Genomic DNA, 22003 nt, shown 5'->3' on the forward strand with positions numbered 1-22003 from the left:
TTCAGCGAAATAATCAAACTGATTCTCCAGGAAGACAATTTCAAGTCTATAGAGACCAGTTTTCTCCCAGTCTCCTAGAAGGTATGGCATTCTCTTGTTAAGATTTAACTAGCCAGTGTAAACATTGCTACAAGGTTTTAAGTCTGAGACTAAATTATCCCATTCAGTTCTTTACAGCATCACAGTCAGTGAAAAACAGCCTATCTACATTCTAGTACATATCCAGTCACTGTTATACAATGTAGTGGGACAATGAAAAATATTCCAAGCTAAAACATCAGGCAAAAATAAAGAGCAGATCAAAGTCATTACAATGTTTAAATCACACTGAATTTATTAGACACAATAAAGATAAAAATGAGAGAAAAAGTTCTTACCATTTTCAGGCAAGCAGCCTGAACTGAAAGATATATCATCAATAGCAATAACTTCATCTTGTGCATGAGTTGAAATCACTTGACCTTGAAAAATAACCTGCACGAGAAAAAAACCAAAACAAAATAAAATAAAATCACAAAGCAAGGAACACCATTGTCTCATAGTCTTATAGAAGAGAGCCTATAGATAGGAAACATGCCACTCCCTAAACGTACCTGGGTAACCATTCCAATTCCAAGTGGAAAGAGATGGAAGCAAACACTTCCAAGGTCAAGAAAATGTACAGTAATTACTGTACCTCAAATGTCTGGAATCAGGCCCAGGTTTCTGAAATGAAGCAATATTCACCTGGTTTTGTGATACAACTATCTTCTGTGTTTAGTTCCTGTATGTTCACACAATTCAGCATTTACCAGCTTTTGGACCCACGCTCCATCTTTATCTCTGGCTCTTGTCATTTTGCAACTGTGCCCCATTTTCACCTCTGCTTCTCTAAGTTTTATTCACAGTCTTGCCATGGATGTTGGCCTGTGAAATCGTCTTGAACATTATCTGTCATTATCTGAACATAGCTTGGGGCATGGACTGGAAATTGTTGTTCAGTGACTTCTTGATAAAATGCCCAAATATTACGTGGTGACGTGGAGCCATCCCTGGTCTGCACTAAGAAGAAATGCTCTGGTATGACTAATCCAGCAAACTTAGAAAGAAATCACTCTCCAATTTCCTAATGACTTAAATCAGTAGAAAATTGGCATGTTGGTGAAGAGTATTATCTCCCCCTCACTAGTGAATACCAATGATGTCTGAGGCTTCATTCACAGACGTGATAAACACGTGTGCATTGTTCAGCCTTGTTTAAACACTTCGTTATTTCAAAAGGTCAGCCTGCTTTCTGGTTAACAATTGGTCTGGATGCAGTAACCATAACAGATCATTTTTCTGTGCTGCATTCTCTTTTGCTCCAAACCAGATGCTATCTACCCTTCTATTAAGAATCCAGTGAGAAACATACACAACCTACAGAGAAACTCACCAATAGGTAGCCCTAAGAAAGTCATGTTTTCTTCACACAAAACAGATAGCCTGTGACTACTTAAATATAGAACCATTTGGAAAGGCCCATCAAAGATTGTTGTATAGGGATGGTTTTATATGGAGGAAGTATAGCATAGTGATTTAAAGTGAGTGTATGTGTGTGTGTGTGTGTGTGTGTGTGTGTGTGTGTGTGTGTGTATAAAACCAACTCCTGGGGTTTAGGATCCTAGCTATACCACTTAATAGCAACAGGACCTTGGAGAACTGACCTAACATCTGTGTAGCTCAGTTTCCTTTTTTGTAAAATGGTAATGATAAAAATAATAACCTATGTGAAAGAATTTACACAAGGAAAAACAAATTATTACATGTTAAAACAGCACCTGGTATATAGGTAGCATTAAATAAATGTTAGCTACTATTATTGTGACATAGATTTATTAAAATAGGCTATTTTATAGTGTGTTGTTCATAGATGAAAATCCATTTTCTACAAATTAACATTTTATTCTTTTTAAAAGTTTTCTCCACATAGAGACATTCCCTAGTTCTTACCAGGAGTTAAGAATATGCCTGTAGTCACCATATTTAAAAAGAGAAGTAGAAGTAAGTAGAGTAGAAATAAGAAATAATTTAAAAACAGAAGTAGAAGGAAAAATAATCACCAGACCCTTCTTTTATTTCCTTATACACCCCCTACCCCACTCCCCAAAAGACTAAAACATCCCTATTCAGCACCTCAGCTCACACCCAGGCTTATAAATAACAAATTTACATCATACATGTTAATCTCCGTCCTGAGCTCTCCTCCTATATTTCTACAGCCTGCTGGACATTTTTCACTGAGATGACACAAGTCTCTTCTAATTCATATCGTGCTGTTTTTTTCTTCTCAATTGGAGTTCTGCCCTCACTCTCATTTTCTGACAATGGTGCCAAATGAATGCTACTTTCTGATGTTCAAAATTCCAAAATGACCTTTAAAATCACTTTCTCCTCCAGTCTCCCATCCCATCAGACAAGATCTATTAAGCTCTATTTTCCTTCCATTCCTATTTCCACTCCCATATCCTTATGCCTGATCTATGGAAGCAGCTTTTAAATTACCTTTGTCTTGCCTTGACCCACTCCTTATTGGAGTCTGCAATAGATACTATACATTTACTTGATTTCATTAAATTACGTGTTCACTTGGCAAAGTTATTGTGAAAATCGGCTGCCATTTGAGCCCACTGGTCCAGCCAGAGGAATAGTTTGTTCATAAGGAAATAACTATTTTTCTAAGTGTAGGGGAATTTACTAATGGGTCTGTGTGGCAACAGAACACAAGGCCCATCAGGCATAACTAACTAGTCTAGCTAGATAGATTTAAACAAGAAAGATTTTCCAGGGATTTTGATTAGGGTCGAGAGAATTAGCCAGGGGCTGTGTTGGCATATGGTAGTTGCATTTTTAAGAAAAGTTGTATCTAACATTCTTTGTTTTCCCCTAGACTTTGGCAAAAGTTTTTTCCGAACATCCACCTTATTATTTTAATGATGTTGGGGAAAAATGAAAAAAAAAAAAGGAAGAAAAGTGGAGAAAAATAGCAAAATAAAAGCAGATTATAAGAGAGAAAATGGAGTTTGGAGTTTGGCAACATCACAGAAGTCAGATACAGCCTGCACTGACTCAATAGCAAACATGAGACAAATTCCTTTCACCCCCAAACATTTTAAGAGTAGATGACCTCTGAATGGAGCTAATGGATCAACACTCAAGCCACCTGATTTAAATGTTAGAGGAAACTATGATGGTAGGTGGAGAAGGGACATAAAACTACCTGGATTACTTTACTATAACCATTAGAAACTCTATGGTTTTATGTCCTGTATTAGAGTTTTCTCAACTAGTAGTATACATTCAATCTATTTCCCAATCAAACAGCTAAAACACAAAAAGATGACACAGTATTATTTTCCCATCATGTGTGAATTAAAAGGTAAAAATGCCCCAGATTATGATTTTGAAGAGTAAGGGTAGAATTTTTAAAATTCAGAAAACAATTTATATATTTTTAATGAATACCTCCTCTTTCGTCCATATTAATAAAGTCTATTCTTTCTGAATTGGAGGCTGCTGAGAGCTCGCCAGCATTTCTCAATGAAACATCAAAGAAATGACAAGTAGATGATAGCATATTAAAAATGCTTCAGTATCTTTTTATAATTCAGGCAGGGAATGCTCATTTAGGCTCACTTAGTTTAACAATCCAAACATTCAACTTGAAAACTACAGTCAGTGATATATTTCATAATATATAGTGTTCATTACCTCCTACTCATAAAACCAATACATGAGCTCCCTTCAAGAACAACAAAAAAGTGGAGTGGTGGGAGAAGTTTCGACTTGAACTGGGCACTAAATTTCTACTCTATGGTTACCTTGTTTTATTCTTTGCCTCCTTGAACATTTTAGGACAATAATGAAATTAATTGCTTATGTTTGCGATTTTGAAAGATGTGATTGCAATTAATCAGCACCATGCAATGTCCAACATTGTTGTTTCACCCAACAAAGCAAACAAAAGATTATGCAATGAGTCATACACAACAGATTTGACCAAATCTGGAGGTTGTTTCTTTTAAATTTCATGTCTTCTAAAATCCTATAATGCTTTAATATGATAAAAAAAAAATACTATTATGGCCCAGTGACTAAATGATTAAGATCTGAAATAAAACAACCCTAGATTCTAAGCTGGTATGGGATCTAGTAGGTTATTTAGCTCTCTAAAGATTGCAATTCTCAGTGAACAATGGGATAAATCATCTTTCAACCTCAGGGGATTTTTGTGAAGGGTCAATAAGATTATGCACACAAAGAACTAAACACAGTGCCTCGCACCTAATAAGTGCTTGATAAATGCCAGCTGTCATTTTTCCTTAAACATCTTCAGTAACTTTTTGAAATGCTTCCACCTTTGTTGACTAAATGGATGAACACCATTCCTTGTCTATGTAGCTGTATTCCCTCAGAAATTAACATGCTTCAATTTTATTAAAGGATGGCCCTAGTAATTTACAGATAGAGGTGATAAGCCTTTCTCAAAAGCCCATTCTAAATAGGCTCCAGCAGGGACTGAAATCTCCTATTTGGATATTTCTAAAGGAAGCATGCACGGCTTTTATTTAAACTATCAGAAGTCAGCACAAAGGGGAAATTGCAGAAAACAGAATAATTCTCAGAGGTTTGTAAGTTGATGAGGCAGCAGATATTGTCTGGAGATGCTGATTATGAAATTCTCTCAAATCAGCCTCTCACAAAAGCTTTTCAGGAACAAGATACTAGATGGTGGCAGGCCGTGTTACAAGCACAGCACTTCTCTGTGGCCACCAAACAAAAGCAAATGAACATCTGCTCACTTGCTGACAGGATAGAACTGAAACATACCTGCAATCTTAAAAGACTGGTGGAGCCAAAGGATCCTAAGAGAGCGTATGGTCTCCTAACTTTCGCAAAACCTTTAAGGGAGAAGCACTGTTTTCATATCAGCGGGAAAGTATTTTGGGAAACAAATTAATCTGCTTTAGTTGAAGCCACTACTACATTTAAAGCACTCAAGTGAATAACCTTGCTGCCTCAGCTATAACTGAATCACCTTGGAGATGACATATTCTAGAATTTTAAGTTTTATATTTATGTACTGTACATGTTTAATTAGCAGACCTCACAATGCGCCGATTGGGAATAGGTAGCTGAGGAAAACGAGAGTTATTTTGAAAGGTTTGACCTACAAGATCCAGCTTTGCCCAACACCCAAACCTCTGTTATGCTACCAATAAAGATCTTGACCTGAATATAAGGACAGTTAGATATAAGAGGGCACAAAGCTTAACAAAGATAGTTTAAGAGCATTTTATCAGCAGCTCTCTTTCAAAGTTAAAAGAGCTATATAAATAATGGTAGAGTATACACATAGACAATATTCCCATCTCAGTCATTAAGTCGCTATAAGCATGCAGAGAAGGAACAGCAGCAAGTATATCCTTCGGTGTCTACTTGACATGACTCAGTCCCCACAAAAGCAATCTTGGCTCTGTTTTGTTGCTTTTGCTGCTGTTGAGAAAAGATAAGTAGACACAGGAGATTAAGAAGTATAAGGAATAAACTAGAGACTTCTCCAGCAGTTAATAACACTTGAACATCCACAGCAAATTAAATGTATTAATGGTCCTGGGGGTAGAGGGGTACTCATTTTGCACACCACACCTCTTGAAAGCCGCAGACATCTTCAGGGCCCAGGAACACAAAAACACATAAGTATCTCCTCTCCACACCTACCAGACCTCTTCTCTTAACATGGTGTAGGACCACAGTCCCCAAACACCGGGCCATAGACAGGTGGTACCAATCCGGTCTTGGTCTGTTAGGAACTGGACCACATGGCAGGAGGCAAGCAAGCTGAAGCTTCATCTGTATTTACAGCTGCTCCCTGTCTCTCGAATCACCCTGTAAGCTCTGCCTCCTGTCAGATCAGCAGCAACATTAGATTCACATACAAGTGTGAACCCTACTGTAAACTGCGCATCTGAGTGATCTAGGTTATGTGCTCCTTATGAGAATCTAATGCCTGATGATCTGAGGTGGAGCTGAGGCGGTGATGCTAGTGCTGGGGAGCGGCTGCAAATACAGATTATCATTAGCAGAGAGGTCTGACTGCACAATAAACGTAATGTGCTTGAATCATCCGGAAACCACCAACCATCCCCTGGTCTGTGGAAAAACTGTCTTCTATGAAACTGGTCCCTGGTGCCAAAAAGGGTGGGGACCACTGGTATAGGGAAACTTTTCTGCATCATGCCTAGTACAGCCCAATGTCTCTTGTTTAAGTAAATGAATCAATCATTTGTAGAAACATTTAAGTGCCTAATGGCTTAAGATGGCATTCCACCCTCATCCTCCACAACACACACTTGATATTTGACTTCAACAAAGTCTCAAACTACCAAATTGTGTTTCTAACTAAAGAGTTATCTCATGTAGGTGTCATTAAACCATCTACTAAGGGCTTTTTGAAACCTTTTTTGATTCCCTGTTAAGTTTACCAAAGCCTGACAATTCCAAATCATAGTGATTTTATAATCGATCATATAAGAAAATGTCATTCTTTTATCTAATAATTCAATCTTTAAATGAAAATTCTATTCTTTTCCTCTTAATCACTCAAACTAAGTGAAAGTAAAATTCAATCCAATTTGATCTTTATATTTAAGCAAGTGCTAAATCCACCATATATCGGATTATTTGATTTATATCAAATTTATAAAATTGATTATTATATCATTTTTTATTTTGAAATTATTTTATTTTATTTTTTTATTTCAGCATATTATGGGGGTACAAATATTAAGGTTACATATATTGCCCATGCCCCCCTCCCCCCTCGAGTCAGTGCTTCAAGCGTGACCATCCCCTAAATGCTGCACATCTCACTCATTATATTATATCATTTTAATAATAGATGATGAAAGAACCCTATTTGGACTAAATTGGCTCACTAACTAGGTTTAGAAAGTAAATTTATTAGGAATAAAATGCTTTGAGATCTCATTTTTAACCGTAAAAATTTGCTTGGCTGTCTCAAATGTTAAAATATGCAATACTTCTCCAAGAACTCTTGTAATAATCATTAGGTTATAATTTTCACCATGCATAGGTTTTATTAGGCTGCATAAATAAGTGTGTCTTTTATAGGCTTGCATTGGCTTTAATTCTCAAAAATATCTTAGAAAATAAGGGCTGTATTGAATTAAGTTTATCCATGAAATGCATATGACAATTATAATACTTTGATAGCATTTGGAATTAGTATTTAAATCAAACAGTCTCTTTTCTCATTATCAAACATTACCCTCTTCTCTCAAAAGCATGAGAAAAGTCTAGAAGGAAAATGATTCTTGGGAAGAAGAAATGAAAAGAAAGAGAAGGTTGGGATAGTAAGAGAGGGAAGAAAATGGAACGGGGTTCAAGAAATTAGGAGAGAATTAGAAGGTTATATTTTACTGATATAGCAATATATTTTAAAATATATCAATTTTAGTTTTGATATATAAATTCAAAACCTTGTTGCAAAAGTGTCTTTTAGAGTGATGGCCATCCCAATTTGGCTAACACTGTCTGCTTTCAGCATTTAAAAGTCCTGGAAAATCCCTCAGTCCCTGGAAAACTGGGACAGTCACCTTACTTTTAATTCATCTGGTATTAACGATCTTATTTTTCCTTCAAAGACATACTTAGAGAATAGAACACACATACCTGAAATCTCTGTGAGCTCTGGATTTTGATGACATTTCTCTCCCACTGATTTCGGAGACTGACTGTGTTTTGCCATAAATGCTGAATGGGGCCACCACATGCAGTTTGAAGTCCTACCATTAATTTGCTACTCATTTGGCTAAAGAAGGAATAAAATGTAACCTGTGAAAAAATAATTAGTTCCCAAACAATTATAAAAAAGAATGTCCTCAAATGTGACAAAGTATTTAAAATGCTGTGGGCTTTCCATACCTGACAAGCACGTTGGTCATTAGTTGGAAGGAAAACTCGACTTTCTAAATTTGAGGAAATAGAATCCACTTTGGAAACCAGTGAGAGGAAGTGGGCTGTCAGAAACAAGAGTTAGCACGTTAGATTCAGAGTGATCACTGGCAAACTTATTTAGGACATCAAGCTGACATCCCCTTTAGGTCAATATATTTTTGTTTAAAGAATAAAAATTTAACCATGCCAGTTGCTTTTGCAAACCAATGAACTGAATATTTTTACTTTTTTATATTACCTATAAATATAAATATTTTTATTTTTTTATATTGCCTATTTATTATACTCCCTATAACATTATTATAAACTACAGCCCACACCCCAATTTATCATATTTAACGTAGAAAGTTGCATTCCTGCAAAGATGGTATCCAAAGAAAACATCATACTACCAAGACTGTCTACCAAAATAAGCAATTCAGTGAAGGCCAGAAGACATCATTGTTTGCTGTGCCTTTGTTCAGAAAGATTTGGACCAAATAGTCCCAGCTTTTCCTAAGATTATGAGAAACAACATTGAGCCCTGATGCTATCTTGTACAATGTAGTCCAGACATTCCAGAGGACTGTTACTGTTTAGATGCCCTTAAAATAAACGTTGAGCATCCTGGGCCTTCAGAGAGTTCATGCAATGCTTTATGAGGATTCTAGCATATAATCTGAGAACAACTGTTTTCTGCTACTCTATTTGGTGTGCTGCTATTTGTCAAAAGGAATGAAAAAAATGTTGATGATTATGATGACATATTTACCCGAGTGATTCAGTGGTACTTTAAAGCTAAATTGGAAATCAAATCTAATTGTCACATATTGAGAGAATCAATAGTAAAATTATGAAACCTAAGAAATCTCTTCTTCCCTACTCCTATTCCAAATTTGTACCCTAATTAAGCAGAAAACAGTGTCATCAATGATTGCTTATAAATAAGTCAGAGGCATAACTGAAATCACTGTGATAATAATTATTTGAAGAATAAACTCTCTGGAATTATTATATAAACATAATTTAGATGAAGAGTTGGTATCACAGTGATACAAGTGGACTGTCATTAGTTTGCTCTTATAGCAGGTAAACAAATGTTAAGCAAGTGAATAATCAAATAAGTATAATGAGCCATATGGCTATATTGTTTTAGGTTTAAATAATATTATTAGCAATACAAATGATAATTGCTTTCAATAGGCCCTAAATTATTGTTTATAAATATTCAAATACTAAGGACATCCATGAGATATACAGGAAAAATTATTTTCATTTGTCAAGGAAATTATTTAAATCAATCATATTTATTTTTAAAAGCTTGTTCTTAAAATCAGATTTGACACATTAATTTGTTAAATAATAAAGTAGCATTTGCAATGATATTTTTGAAATCATACGTGAATAAATTATTTAAATATTTAAGCAGAGTATTTTATAAAACTATGGCATTTGATATGTGTTACGGTACTGTAAATTATTCTGTATTTCATCAAATATTAAATAAAGGTTAATCTTCATGCTAGAGTAGAAAGCAAAGTTTTAAATTTGGAAATAGCCTGAGATCCTTTGACATTTTTTCTAGTAATAAACTTATTTCCTTTCATGGCGATAAAAAAATAAAAATGTGTTAAAAATACACCCAATAACAATATCTATTTTCTACTTTTAATTCCAACTTAGTGACAATAGCAAAGATTTTTTTTAAATACACACTTCATTTTAGCCTGCTCCTTACAGTAAGAGTATAGAATTTCTTTAATTCATAGATGGTGATGTTCTGTAGAGAGAAATATCACTTTATAGAAGGTTTTCTTGCTTTCCAGAGGACATTAGTCATCATGGATATTTATGAATATAGGAGAAAGGCAAATCTTTGGCAGGATAACTTTTTCCCATATGCCCATTCCCTCATTTAACACTCTCTCCTGCTAAAGCCCTCAACAACAAGAAGAGGCTATATGAAGCTCTTGGATGACAAAATATGTATCCAGTGTTCTGCTCTTGAAGCAGCTTAATAATATACATATCACACACAAACATAATCATTGCCATCATCATCACATCTCTTATTAATCTCCATATCATACTCATTTCAGTTTTTTTATATGATTCATAAATTGCCATTTTTGTGCCTGCATCCATAAAGGCAAATGCATAACACATCTTTAAAATAATCTTGTGATAAAGTGTTACTTATTAAAATGACAAAATAAAAACACAAACAGCACAATTTCATGTATAATCTTAAATGTTTATCTTAGAGGGCTATTAAAAATACTTTTTCTCAGTAACTGGGTAAGTATTGGAGTGAAATCTCAAGTTTGATGACAAAAAGGAGGCACATAAAATATGAAAGCAACAAAAACCATGAATCAAGTTTTCAGAGCTAAATCCTATGACTTCAGCAGTGAATTCCATCAACCTTGATCGTCAGGAAAGATAGGGTAGAATGTTCAGTCTCACTTTCCTCAACCATTGATAGGCAGCCCTGCACTTCCTCCATTTCGCAAGTGTTGAGTGATTAATGGCACTGAGTGTGAACAGGAGAAACATAAATCCTACTGCACGCTACAGAGCAACCAATTTGCTCAGAAGAACACCAAAAAATGGAGCATTTTGACTGTGAGATAATATCAGTTTTCAAGAACATTTCCAAAAAAAACCCCAAAATCAGGCTGTGGAAATGGATCACCATAACAAAATCCAAGGCCTGACACAAATGTGAAAATGTCAAAACTCATGGAAAGAGAACAGTGTGCTCATCCCTGACAGAAATATGGCTCAGTTCAGATAAGAGAAAGGAAATAATAGTCTTAGATACAAACTCCTTCAAGTTGGTAATGTCTATTTATTAAATTCTGATAACTTGGAATCATAAGTTTTAACTCATATCCATTCATTAAACTAACAAACTCAACAGAACCAGATAATATCTGCTAAAGCTGTATCTCTTAAAGAATACCCTCAAATAGTAATCCCTTATCATTGCTGGTAACTTGTAGATAAACCTGCTGTATTAACTTATGTCTGACTGCAGTGACAAAGGGCTATGTCAGTCACTTTAGGAGATCACAGAGCATGCAATAAACCATGAGGGTGATGTTAATGAAAGTGCCGGAGTAAAGACCTCTGAATATTTTGCCTCCATAAAATAAATTTAAAAACTGGCAGGAATGTCAAATTCAATGTTTCTGGAACTCTAGAAATTAGTCAAATGTTTGCAGCAACCTGGAGAGATTTTACTCAAGAAATGACTAAAGCTCAGTAAAAACTGAGTTTTATGGTGTCTTAACTTGCCCTGGTCCCACTGTACATGCTCCAGCTCCACAGTAACTTTGAAAAGTAGCAGCCTGCATCTTTAGTGCACCCTGTCAGCCACCAGAATAAGTTGGATGGAACTAGACCTTTTTCAAAGCCTCTTTCTCAAACAATTCTTATTATTTGACCTGTCTAGTGGTTCCCTCAAAGACCTCAATGAAATGGCCATCTGAAATTAACCATATTAATAGTTTGCTTAGTACCAAAAGCTCTCTCAAGAGAAGGGGTTTGTTGAAAACAACTAATGGCAAGTGTTTTAACTTCACAGTTTCCTGAGGTAGTGTGAAAATACCATAAAATGAGTAGTTTATAAATAATAGAAATTTATTTCTCACAGTTTTGTAGACTGGGAAGTCCAAGGTCAAGGCCCTGGCAGTTGGGGAAAACAATAGACTAACCATAAATCTCCTGGGACTGAGATGTTGATAGGGGCTTTGAAAAACCACGATATATTTCTGCAAATCTATAAGGACACATGTACACGGAGAGCTGTGCACATGCTCTGAAAAAGCCTAAAAATTGCTTGCTTAAGCTCTCACTTCTGGTTGATTTTGAGGCTTTATGAAAGCAGGAAATGAAAACTAAAGCAGAGTCATCAGGTGCCTGGATAAGTATTCAAGCTGCACCCCACCGTGCACACAGAGTCTCTCAGCAAACACTGTAAGATTTATTGGTCCAAGGCTACTATGGTCTGAATATTTGTGTCACCTTTAAAATTCATATGTGGAAACCTAATCACCAATATGATAGCATTAGGAGACAAGACTTTTGGAAAGTAACTAAATCACCTTATGAATGGGATTAGTGTCCTCATAAAAGAGGGCCCAGAGACTGGCTTTGTTTCTTCCCTCATGTGAGAACATAGTGAGAAGGTGCTGTTCTCACTATGAACCAGGAAGAGGACCCAACTAGACACCAAATCTGCCAGTGACTTGACTTTGGACTTCTCAGTCTACAAAACTGTGAGAAATACATTTCTGTTGTTTAAAAGCTACTCATTTTACGGTATTCTGTTCTAATAGCTCAAACTGACTAAGACACTCTCTTTCAAATCACTAGATGATCACTAAGCTGACCAAATAAAGAATCCAGTGGATACATATGTGGAGAATAAAGTTCTTAGAGAATTAGTTAAGAAAAGTCACGGCCAGGCGTGGTGGCTCACGCCTGTAATCCTAGCACTTTGGGAGGCCGAGGCGGGCAGATTGCTCAAGGTCAGGAGTTCGAAACCAGCCTGAGCGAGACCCCGTCTCTACCAAAAATAGAAATAAATTAATTGACCAACTAAAAATATATATACAAAAAATTAGCCGTGCATGGTGGCGCATGCCTGTAGTCCCAGCTACTCGGGAGGCTGAGGCAGTAGGATAGCTGAGCCCTGGAGATTGAGGTTGCTGTGAGCCAGGCTGACTCCACAGCACTCACTCTAGCCTGGGCAACAAAGTGAGACTCTGTCTCAAAAAAAAAAAAAAAAGAAAAGTCACAAACTTAAAAATAAACAAAACAACTATAACAAACAGCAGTAACAGCAAACATGGGGGAGGTCTATGGGGGTGAGCATCGGATTTCCAGAGGTGTCATATTATTTTACCCAGGTTTGAAACAAAATGTGAAAAATACAAAGAAACAAGAACATGTGACTCATACAGAAGGAAAAAAATCAATCAACAAAAAGTGTCTCTGAGGGATCCCAAATTTATTAGACTCTGAATCAGCTATATCATATATTTTCAAAAACCTTAAAAAAATGTATAAAGAACTAGAGAAACCCTAAGAATGGCTTGTCATAACATAGAGACTATTAAGAGATAGGTATTATACAAATCAATAATTATTATAATTTATTATACAACTGATAAAAATCAATAAACATAACTCAGGATGGATAGATACAAAATATATAACCATGTAATTTGTGACAATAATAGCAAAAAGGATAAGAGGATGGAACTATATAGGATCAAAATTTTTATATAGTATTAAAATTAAGTTGGTATTAATGCAACCTAAATTGTTGTAAATTAAGGTGTTAAATGTAATGCTTAAGGCAACAACTAATAATATAATTCAAAATGTATGGTAAAAAATAACAAGGATATTAATATGATACACTAGAAAATATCTATTTAACATAAAACAAGGCAGTCATGGAGGAGCAGAGTAATAAGAAAAACAAGTCATACAGAAAACAAGTAACAAAATGGCAGGTGTTAATCATACTTTATAAGTAATTATGTAGTGTGCAAATGGATTAAATTCTTCAATCAAAAGTCAGTGTAGGCATATTGTATAAAAACATGGTCCAACTGTATGCTATCTTCAAGAGACACACTTTTGATTCAACCACACAAAAAGCCTAAAAGTAAAAGAATACAAAAGACATATCATATAAACAATAGCCAAAAAAGAGCTGAAGTGGCTATATGGAATTCAGAAAAAAAATAAGATTTTTAAGATAAAATTGTTATTAGAGGCAAAGAAGGGCATTTTATAATGGTGAAAAGGTCAACCAATCAAGAAGATATAATAATTATAAACATTTATGAACCTAAATACAGAGCCTCAAAATATATGAAGTGAAAGCTAAAGAGGGAAATAGACAATTCAACAATAACAGTTGGAAACATCAATATTCTACTTTCAAAAAGGATAGAATAATCTGATGGAAGATCAGCAAGGAAATAGAAAACATGAGCAATACTATAAACCAACTAGACCTAACAGACAAATATAGAATACTTATTCTACCCAACAACAGAAGAATGTGCATGCTTCTAAAGTAGACACAGAACATTCTCCAAGAAAGAAAACATTTTAGGTCATTAAAAAACTCAATACGTTTAAGAGAATATAAATCATACAAGTATGTTCTCCAGCAGCAATGGAATGATTTGAATCAATAACATAAGGAAATGGGGAAAATTCACTAATATGTGCAAATTAAATAACATCCTCCCAAACAACCAATGGGTCAAAGAAAACTTCACAAGGGAAATTAGAAAATAACTTCAGGACAATGAAAACAAAAATATAACATACAAAAATGTACACCAATACATCCATGGTCAATTGATTTTCTGACCAGGAGTGAAATCAATTCAATGGGGAAAATTAGACTTTTCAACATGTGCTCGGATCTCATATCACTACATGCAAAAGAAAGTGGATACCTCACACCATACACAAAAATTAACTAAAGAGAGATTAAAAACCTAAGTAAGTATAAGATGTAAATTCTTAGAAGAAATCATACGTATAAGCCTATGACATTGAATTAGGCAACAGTTTCTTGGATATAACACCTAAAGCAAGAGCAATCAAATAAATAAAGAAGTAAATAAATAAAGAAGTAGGCAGTTTGATTGATCAATCAATCCACTGATCAATAGATAAACAAATTTGACTTGAACAAAACTATATAGGCTAGGGCAAGAGGGACAAGTGCCATTAATGGAAGATAGATCCTTAACTTTGGGCATGCTCTAAAGGAAAGTGATGAAAATAGTGGTAGGAATAAAAAATTAAACATATAAACTAGAGAAACTGGGACTATGTAAAAGAGAAAAAGAAAGGCTGAAGATTTGTCCCCAAATCATGCTGATTTAGCGTCCAGGCGGGTCAAGAATCCAAGTCTCCAAAGTTTAAATTTAGATCTTTTTTCTACTTTACTAAGTAAAATAGAGTTTTTATTCACTACAAAAGTTAATAATTAGCAAGAAGGAACAATCAAAAGCTTATAAACTTTTCTTTCCCTAAAAACTTTGAAAATTAGCATACTCATTTTCTATTGCTGCCATAACAAATGGCCACACGCTTAGTGGGCTGTGCTCCTTTCTGAAGGCTCTGGGGATGGACCCGCTTTCAAGCTCACTCAGGCTGTTGGCAGATTTCAGTTTCATGCAGTTGGAAGGCTGAGGTCCCTGTTCCTTTGCTGGCTGTTAACCAGTCATTGACTGTCCTTCTCTTCTGGGGCCCCTGCATTCTTTGTCTTGTGGTCACTTTTCTCCATCTCCAAAGCCAGCAACACAGGTCAAGTCCTCAAACGTCAAAGCTCTCTAATCTTCCCAGTCTTATCTCTCCTGCATCATTTCTTTTGCCTTCCTCTTCTGCTTTTAAGGGTTCATATGATTTAATTGGGACCGCTTGAATAGTCCAGGATAAATCTTCAATTTTGAGGTCGGCTGATTAGTAACCTTAGTTACATTTACAAAGTCTCTTCCTAGCAGTACCTACACATGAGCAAACCTACCTATTCAAGCAAACACATGAGTGTTTGCTTGAATAACCAGGGGATGGGAAACTTGGGGCAACAGATTTAAAAATCTGCCTATCAATTAGGTAGACACTAATTTGGTTCTCTCGTTCCATCCTCTACATTTCAAGGTGTTGGTCAAAGTCTATAAAGTCTAAAGTAGGTTGAGTCTCGGCAAGTTTCCTTGGCTAGTTCACTTGTAAGATACTTAAGATCTAAGAGAGTATTCATCGCAGTTTCCAGAGTTCATATGCAGAGTACATTCCAATGCTGGGTACATTCCAATGTACATTCCAATCAATTTTATTAGTGAAATGCCCTGCCTACTCTCACTTGGCAGAATCTCAGTTTACAGACTGACCCTTTGGTCATGTTTCAAAAGATTTACCTTTTGAAATTTGTATTACATTAATTTTAATATGCTATTACTCGATTTTATGTATTTCTGTTGAGTACGGATTTTTTTCACTTGTGGCCTAATTTGAAGAATATACACCTACATAAATTTAACAAATAAACAAGCCATCTGCCTCTAAAGGTAAAATTCCTGCCAAAAGGAAAGCAGATGATACATAGGAAAATATTTCTATATTTCAATAGAAAAATTAGAGAACGCATCACTTTTTTAGCTCTGATTATTGGAACAGAATTATTTACTTTAAGGTATTTGCCAGCTTGAGTACTAATGTTGTTGGGTGAAATTTCATTGACATGATATTAGTTAATTTAAGTAAGTATGTAAGTTGTCAACTATGATTCCCTTATTGACATATAACTCTGAATTTGATATGGAAGACATGGAAAATAAACAGATATAGTATCTAATACACAATAGGTGTCAAGTTTGCTGAAGAACTATGAAAACCTCGCATAGTCTACTCATTTCAAATGCATGCACATGTGCACACGCACATCAGGGACCTTGGTATTATTATTAATAGCTTGACAATCAAAGATTTGTGTGAGAAACTAAAGCTCTCTGCAAAATACTATTTCAAGCGGAATGAATCATTAAGTAACATGCTTAATCATTAAGTAATATGCATGCTCTTGGAATTCCCAACACTACTCCCCAGCCACTGCCACACACCCTTTAATGACCCATCTGCTACCTGCTTGGACAGTAGCAGAAATAGCACTGTCAACTGTGACAGAGTTTGGGTGCAGGATGAAAAAGAAGGGAAGGAAATGGTACTGGTAAGCAAACCAGTAAGTAACCTTTGGATGACATAATCCTTTGACATTTCCAACATATACTTTTAGCCTAATCTTCATCTCCAGTCACTTCTAGTCATAGCAGACTGCTATATCATTGCCTGAGCATATTGACTGTCTCTACCTGGTCCTTATGTGGTTCTTTCAGTTTGAAATATCATTTCTCTCAACTCCCTGTCCATTGAAACACTACTCACCTTTCACGTCTTTTCTCAAATGCTCTTCCCCTTTCCAGAGTCAGAATTTGCCTCTAGTCTCAGAGCAATTCACTCAAACCCATATTATAGCCCTTTTTCTTTCTCTAAGTAATTGTGTTATTCCCAAACATGTATCTCAAAGGTATTACAAACACCTTGATACACAGCCTGTATCTAAACACAGGTTAAGTATCCCTTATCTGAAATGCTTGGTACCAGAGTATTTTGGATTTCAGATCTTTTTGGATTTTTGAATATATGCATACATATAACTTCTTATATCCTGGGATTGGCATCCAAGTCAAAACACCAGATTCATTCATGTTTCATATACACCTTATATGCATACCCTGAAGGTAATTTTATATAATATTTTCAATAAGTTTATGCGTAATACAAAGTTTCTCAACATGGAGCCCTCAGAAAGCAAAGGTGTCAAATGTGGAATTTTTCTCATAGCATCGTATTGGTGCTCAAAGATTTCAGATTTTGGAGCACTTTAGATATGGATTTTCAGATTAAGAATGCTTTTAACTTGTAGTCTTTATTATTTTCACAACATTTATCATCGTGTCTTACACACTGGGGTTAATAAAATCTTTTGCATTGGTATTAACAACAATAATCACCATATATAAATATAAGTATAATTTTTTTACTTTTAAAATAAGGCAACTACCATATTGAAAAACACACTGTAATTCCACTTCACTAACACATCTTATTTGTACTTTTAGTCTGACAGAGAGGCTTGGCTACTATAGTCAAAATTTACTGCTTAATTGAAAGTTCAGATGAATTTTTAAATAATAGCATAATAAAGCTATTATGCTTTATTCTGTATGATTTTCATACAGAATCAAGGTATGCTTCACTTATGTTTGTTACAAATGTGAACACTGGCCACTTAAACCAAAATTATAATTTTATCTATGTTCTTAGAGGAAGAATTATATCCTTTACTCATTTATTTTGAATACTGCATGGTACAGACATAAAAATGCTCAATTAATGTTTTTTTGGGGAACAGACAAAAAACTATAACCCACAGACAAATCCTACCTGCCACCTAATTTTGCATGTCCTTTGACCTGAGAGAATTTTACATGTTTAAATGCTCAAAAAATTCAAAAGAATAATAATATTTTAAAACATGTAAAATGATATTAATATTAAATGTCCATAAATAAATGCTATTATAACACGGCCATGCTTAATCTTTATGTATTCTATATGACTATTTTCATAGCGTAGTGGCAGAGTAGAGTGTTTGGGACATAGACCAAGTGGCCCCAAAAGCCAGAAATATTTACTATCCAGCTCTTTGAACAAAAAGCACACAAATACTGGAAATATATGAATGAATATTTCTCAGGTTAAAAATAATATAGATGCTCCCAAACAATATCTGCAAAGCACACACACTCACACACATACACCTTATCCTTGTCACATTGTGAGTTTTTAACTATATATAACACACGTGGATAAGAGAATGGGTGTTGGGTTTTCACTCTTAATATATAACCGTTAGTGCCCATGTAAGGTTTAGGTTGCTGTCACTAGTTTGCAAGTTCACCAGGAACAAGAACCTCATTCTTATTCACCATTGTCACTTCAGGTCTTAGATAGTACATGGAGCAATACAGATGCCAAGAAAAAGTTTTTGAAACTACAAATATAGAAAGGAATAAATGAACATTAATTTTTTGCAGATTTAAAAATAAACAGATGTTCACACTATAAAGGCTGCAAAAACATAATTTAGAGAGTGAGGAAGTGGGATTCTTTCCTCTATTTTTGGTTTTTGACTGTTTCTTAATGAAATCCAACTCACTGTCTATATAATGCAACCTGTCTACTGCTAAGGAATGGATTACAGTTCTGGTGCCCTTCAGAAAGGGCAGCATAGAGCAGTGTAGGAGGTGTTCATGTTCACTTAGATGGCAAACTCAGTGATGGACATTAACAATTGCATTAAAAAAATCTAAAAACTGGGGCTTGGGAGGCCTTAAAGATTGAAAAAAAAAAACAGGCATATTCTTTTTTTTTTCCAATAAGAGGCATATTCTTAAGAGAGTAGAAAGTAGGAAGAAGGGATCAGAAAAAATTAAATTCCCTCAGGCTTTGTCCTGGGGTCTGGTGGTAGTTGCAGCTGGTGTGTATGGTTAAATTCTGATAGAAAGGTTGTTGTCTCCTTGGCCTGAGGAAGGAGGAGAGTCTGGAATAGCCAGATCTGACAGAAAGAAAGGAAAGAATTCTAGAAGGAAAAGAGCAAGAAAAGGGGTGCTGCAATAGTCTATGAATAATCTCCATCCAAATCTCTAGCTAAAACTGAAACATGCATGTGCAGGCAGCACTTCTAGCACCTAAGTCAAGAAGAGCAAAAATGATATTTGAACTTCTGCCCACAGCAAACATGAGTTTGTTACTTGAGTCTATGCAAGTTAATCACCTGCTTGAACGAATCATCGCCACTCTCTGAAAAAGAATATAACAGAATCCAGAGCCTCCACAATATTAACATTCACAACACCCAGGATGTGACCCCAAATTATTTGACAGACAAAGAATTAGGACTATGTGATCATGCATGTCACGGGAAAAGACAACAGAGGGCAAATCTAAGACAATGCAGACAAGGCTTTTAAAACCCCTATTCTAATTATGCACAATGAAGTAATAAAGGAAAATATTCTTATAATGAATGAAAAAAAATCAAGAATTTTAGCAGATAAAATTTAAAAACAAATTTAAAACACCAATTAAATATTTTAGAATTGAAAAATACAATACAGATGATTCCCAACTTATGATGGTTCAATTTAGTATTTTTTTGACTTTATGATGGTGTAAAAGTGGTGTGCATTCAAAATACAACCATTCTGTTTTTCACTTTCAGTATAGTATGCAATAAATTACATGAGATAATCAACACTGTTATAAAATAGGCTTTGTGTAAGGTGATTTTGCCTATCTGTAGGCTAATGTAGGTTTCCATGTCAGTTCTGTTTTTAAATTCTTTGCAGTACTATTGAGATATATTTTCTAGGTATGCCACCCAGGTGCCAATTGGAGACCTGGGTGATGTTCTACCATGTAAGTACTCTGAACACGTTTAAGGCAGGCTAGGTTAAGCTGTGATGTTCAGTAGCTTAGGTGTATTAAATGCATTTTCAACTTATGATACTTTCAACTTATAATGGGTTTATTGAGACACAACCCCACCGTAAGTCTAGGAGCATCTGTATCTGATTTATTTTTAATCACCAGATGGTCTTATCAGCCTAATGAAATGACAAAGGAAAGAATCATTTGACTTATAGATAGATTAGCTACAATTATGCACTCTGAAAAATAGAGAGAAGACAAAATCAAAATATATGGTAAGACCGCATCTAATAATATGTTTGACTCATAGTCCAATATTGATGATTGAACTCCAAAGGGAAAGGAGAGAGAAAAATAGGGCAGGAAAAATACCTGAATAAATAAGAGTAGAATATTTACCAAAATTGTCAGAAAACACATATTTCAGATTGAAGGAGCGTAATTAGTCCAAATAAGATAAAATTTTAAAATTTCTGGCTGAAAACAAAAATAAAGACCAAATTTTGGAAGCATCAAAACAGTAAAGATATATTATATTACATACAGGAAAAATAATTGAAACTCTGACCATCACATAAGAAACTAGGGAGGCCAGAAGGCAGTGAAATAATATCTTTAAAGCACTAACAGAAAAAAAAAGGACTATGAAAAATTCCATATCCAGTGAGAATATATTTTAAGAATGAAGGCAAAATAAAAACATTTTCAGGAAGGAAAAACTAACATAATTTATCACCAGCAGAGCTGCACTACAAAAAATACTAAAGGAAATTCTTCAAGCTCAAAAGAAATGATACCAGAAACAAACTCAGATAGTCAAAAGGAACGAAGAGCATTGCAAATAATAAATATTTCTTCTCAGTTTATTTTTAATACTGTCTAAAGCAAAAACTCTAACTTTTATTTGTGGGATTTCTAATATGTATAGATTATAGACATAATACATGTGACCACTACAGAACAAAATAAAAATACTGGATGCTGTTTAGTAGTGTATTTTATAATATAATATATGAATTTTAAATGTGATTTAACAATTGATCAGAATTATGAAAGCTCTAATATTCTCATTTGAAACTAATTTTAAATATCCAAATAAAAAAATAAAGATCTGTGGCATGAAGGGAAATGTTACATTTTCAAATAAATTATTATTTTATCTTTGATAGCCTATACATTTTAGATTTACAATGAATTACACATTTTAAAAATCTCCATATCACCTTTAATGTCAGAATTATTTAAAACATTTATGTTCTTGCTCTCATTTTTAAAAATATCTTTACTATCATTACAAAGATGTATTTGAATTTGTTGTAGTGGTACTATTTTATCTGCATGCAATGCTACATCTTTTAAAAACCAGAACTATATTTTAATCACTCCTCCCCCAAGCTTTATTAGATTTCAAATATTGACATGATGTTTTTAATGTTTTGATAGATTTTCAAACTTACCTTTAAAAAAATTCTCAAGGCATTGATTACATGATGAAAAATACTATTTTAGAGCACTGGCAAATTATTTCAAGAGTGAGTTAATCAAAAATTTTCTTAATGCTTAAGAAATAAGGATTTTTGAATGAAGACAAGATTCAAAAACTATTATTTGGCAAATATTTTCAAACAGCCAATATCTATAGCTAGAACATTTGTCTACTTAAATTATTGCTATGAAATCTATATTTTAACTTATATTTATAAGAGACGCATGACTATTAAAAAATCACCAGCCTTCAATTAGCCAAATCAGGCAATATTTTGCCTATTTTTCCTATGCAGCTTGTATTATTATTATCCCCATTTTACAGATAAGGAAACTGAAACCACATAGGTAGCTGACTGATGGAGCCAGGATTTAAACCCATCTAATCTGACTCCAGGGATTTCAAATCAACCTAGATAATATAGTTGAATGATATCTGCCTATA

General features: G+C 34.6%; 1 protein-coding gene across 1 annotated transcript in view; it reads right to left on the minus strand.

The window, feature by feature from the left end:
* The window catches only part of MALRD1 (MAM and LDL receptor class A domain containing 1), a 491205-nt gene that overhangs the window by 453621 nt on the left and 15581 nt on the right, over positions 1 to 22003 (minus strand). The window contains exons 3-5 of the mRNA XM_075997515.1: positions 7966 to 8060; positions 7714 to 7875; positions 378 to 474 (exon numbers count right to left, since the gene is read on the minus strand). Of these exons, the coding sequence (XP_075853630.1) occupies positions 378 to 474; positions 7714 to 7875; positions 7966 to 8060 (354 nt within the window). The remainder of the gene's footprint in view (positions 1 to 377; positions 475 to 7713; positions 7876 to 7965; positions 8061 to 22003) is intronic.

The sequence above is a fragment of the Microcebus murinus genome, chromosome 25 (genome assembly GCF_040939455.1).
Source record: "Microcebus murinus isolate Inina chromosome 25, M.murinus_Inina_mat1.0, whole genome shotgun sequence".
NCBI lineage: Eukaryota > Metazoa > Chordata > Mammalia > Primates > Cheirogaleidae > Microcebus > Microcebus murinus.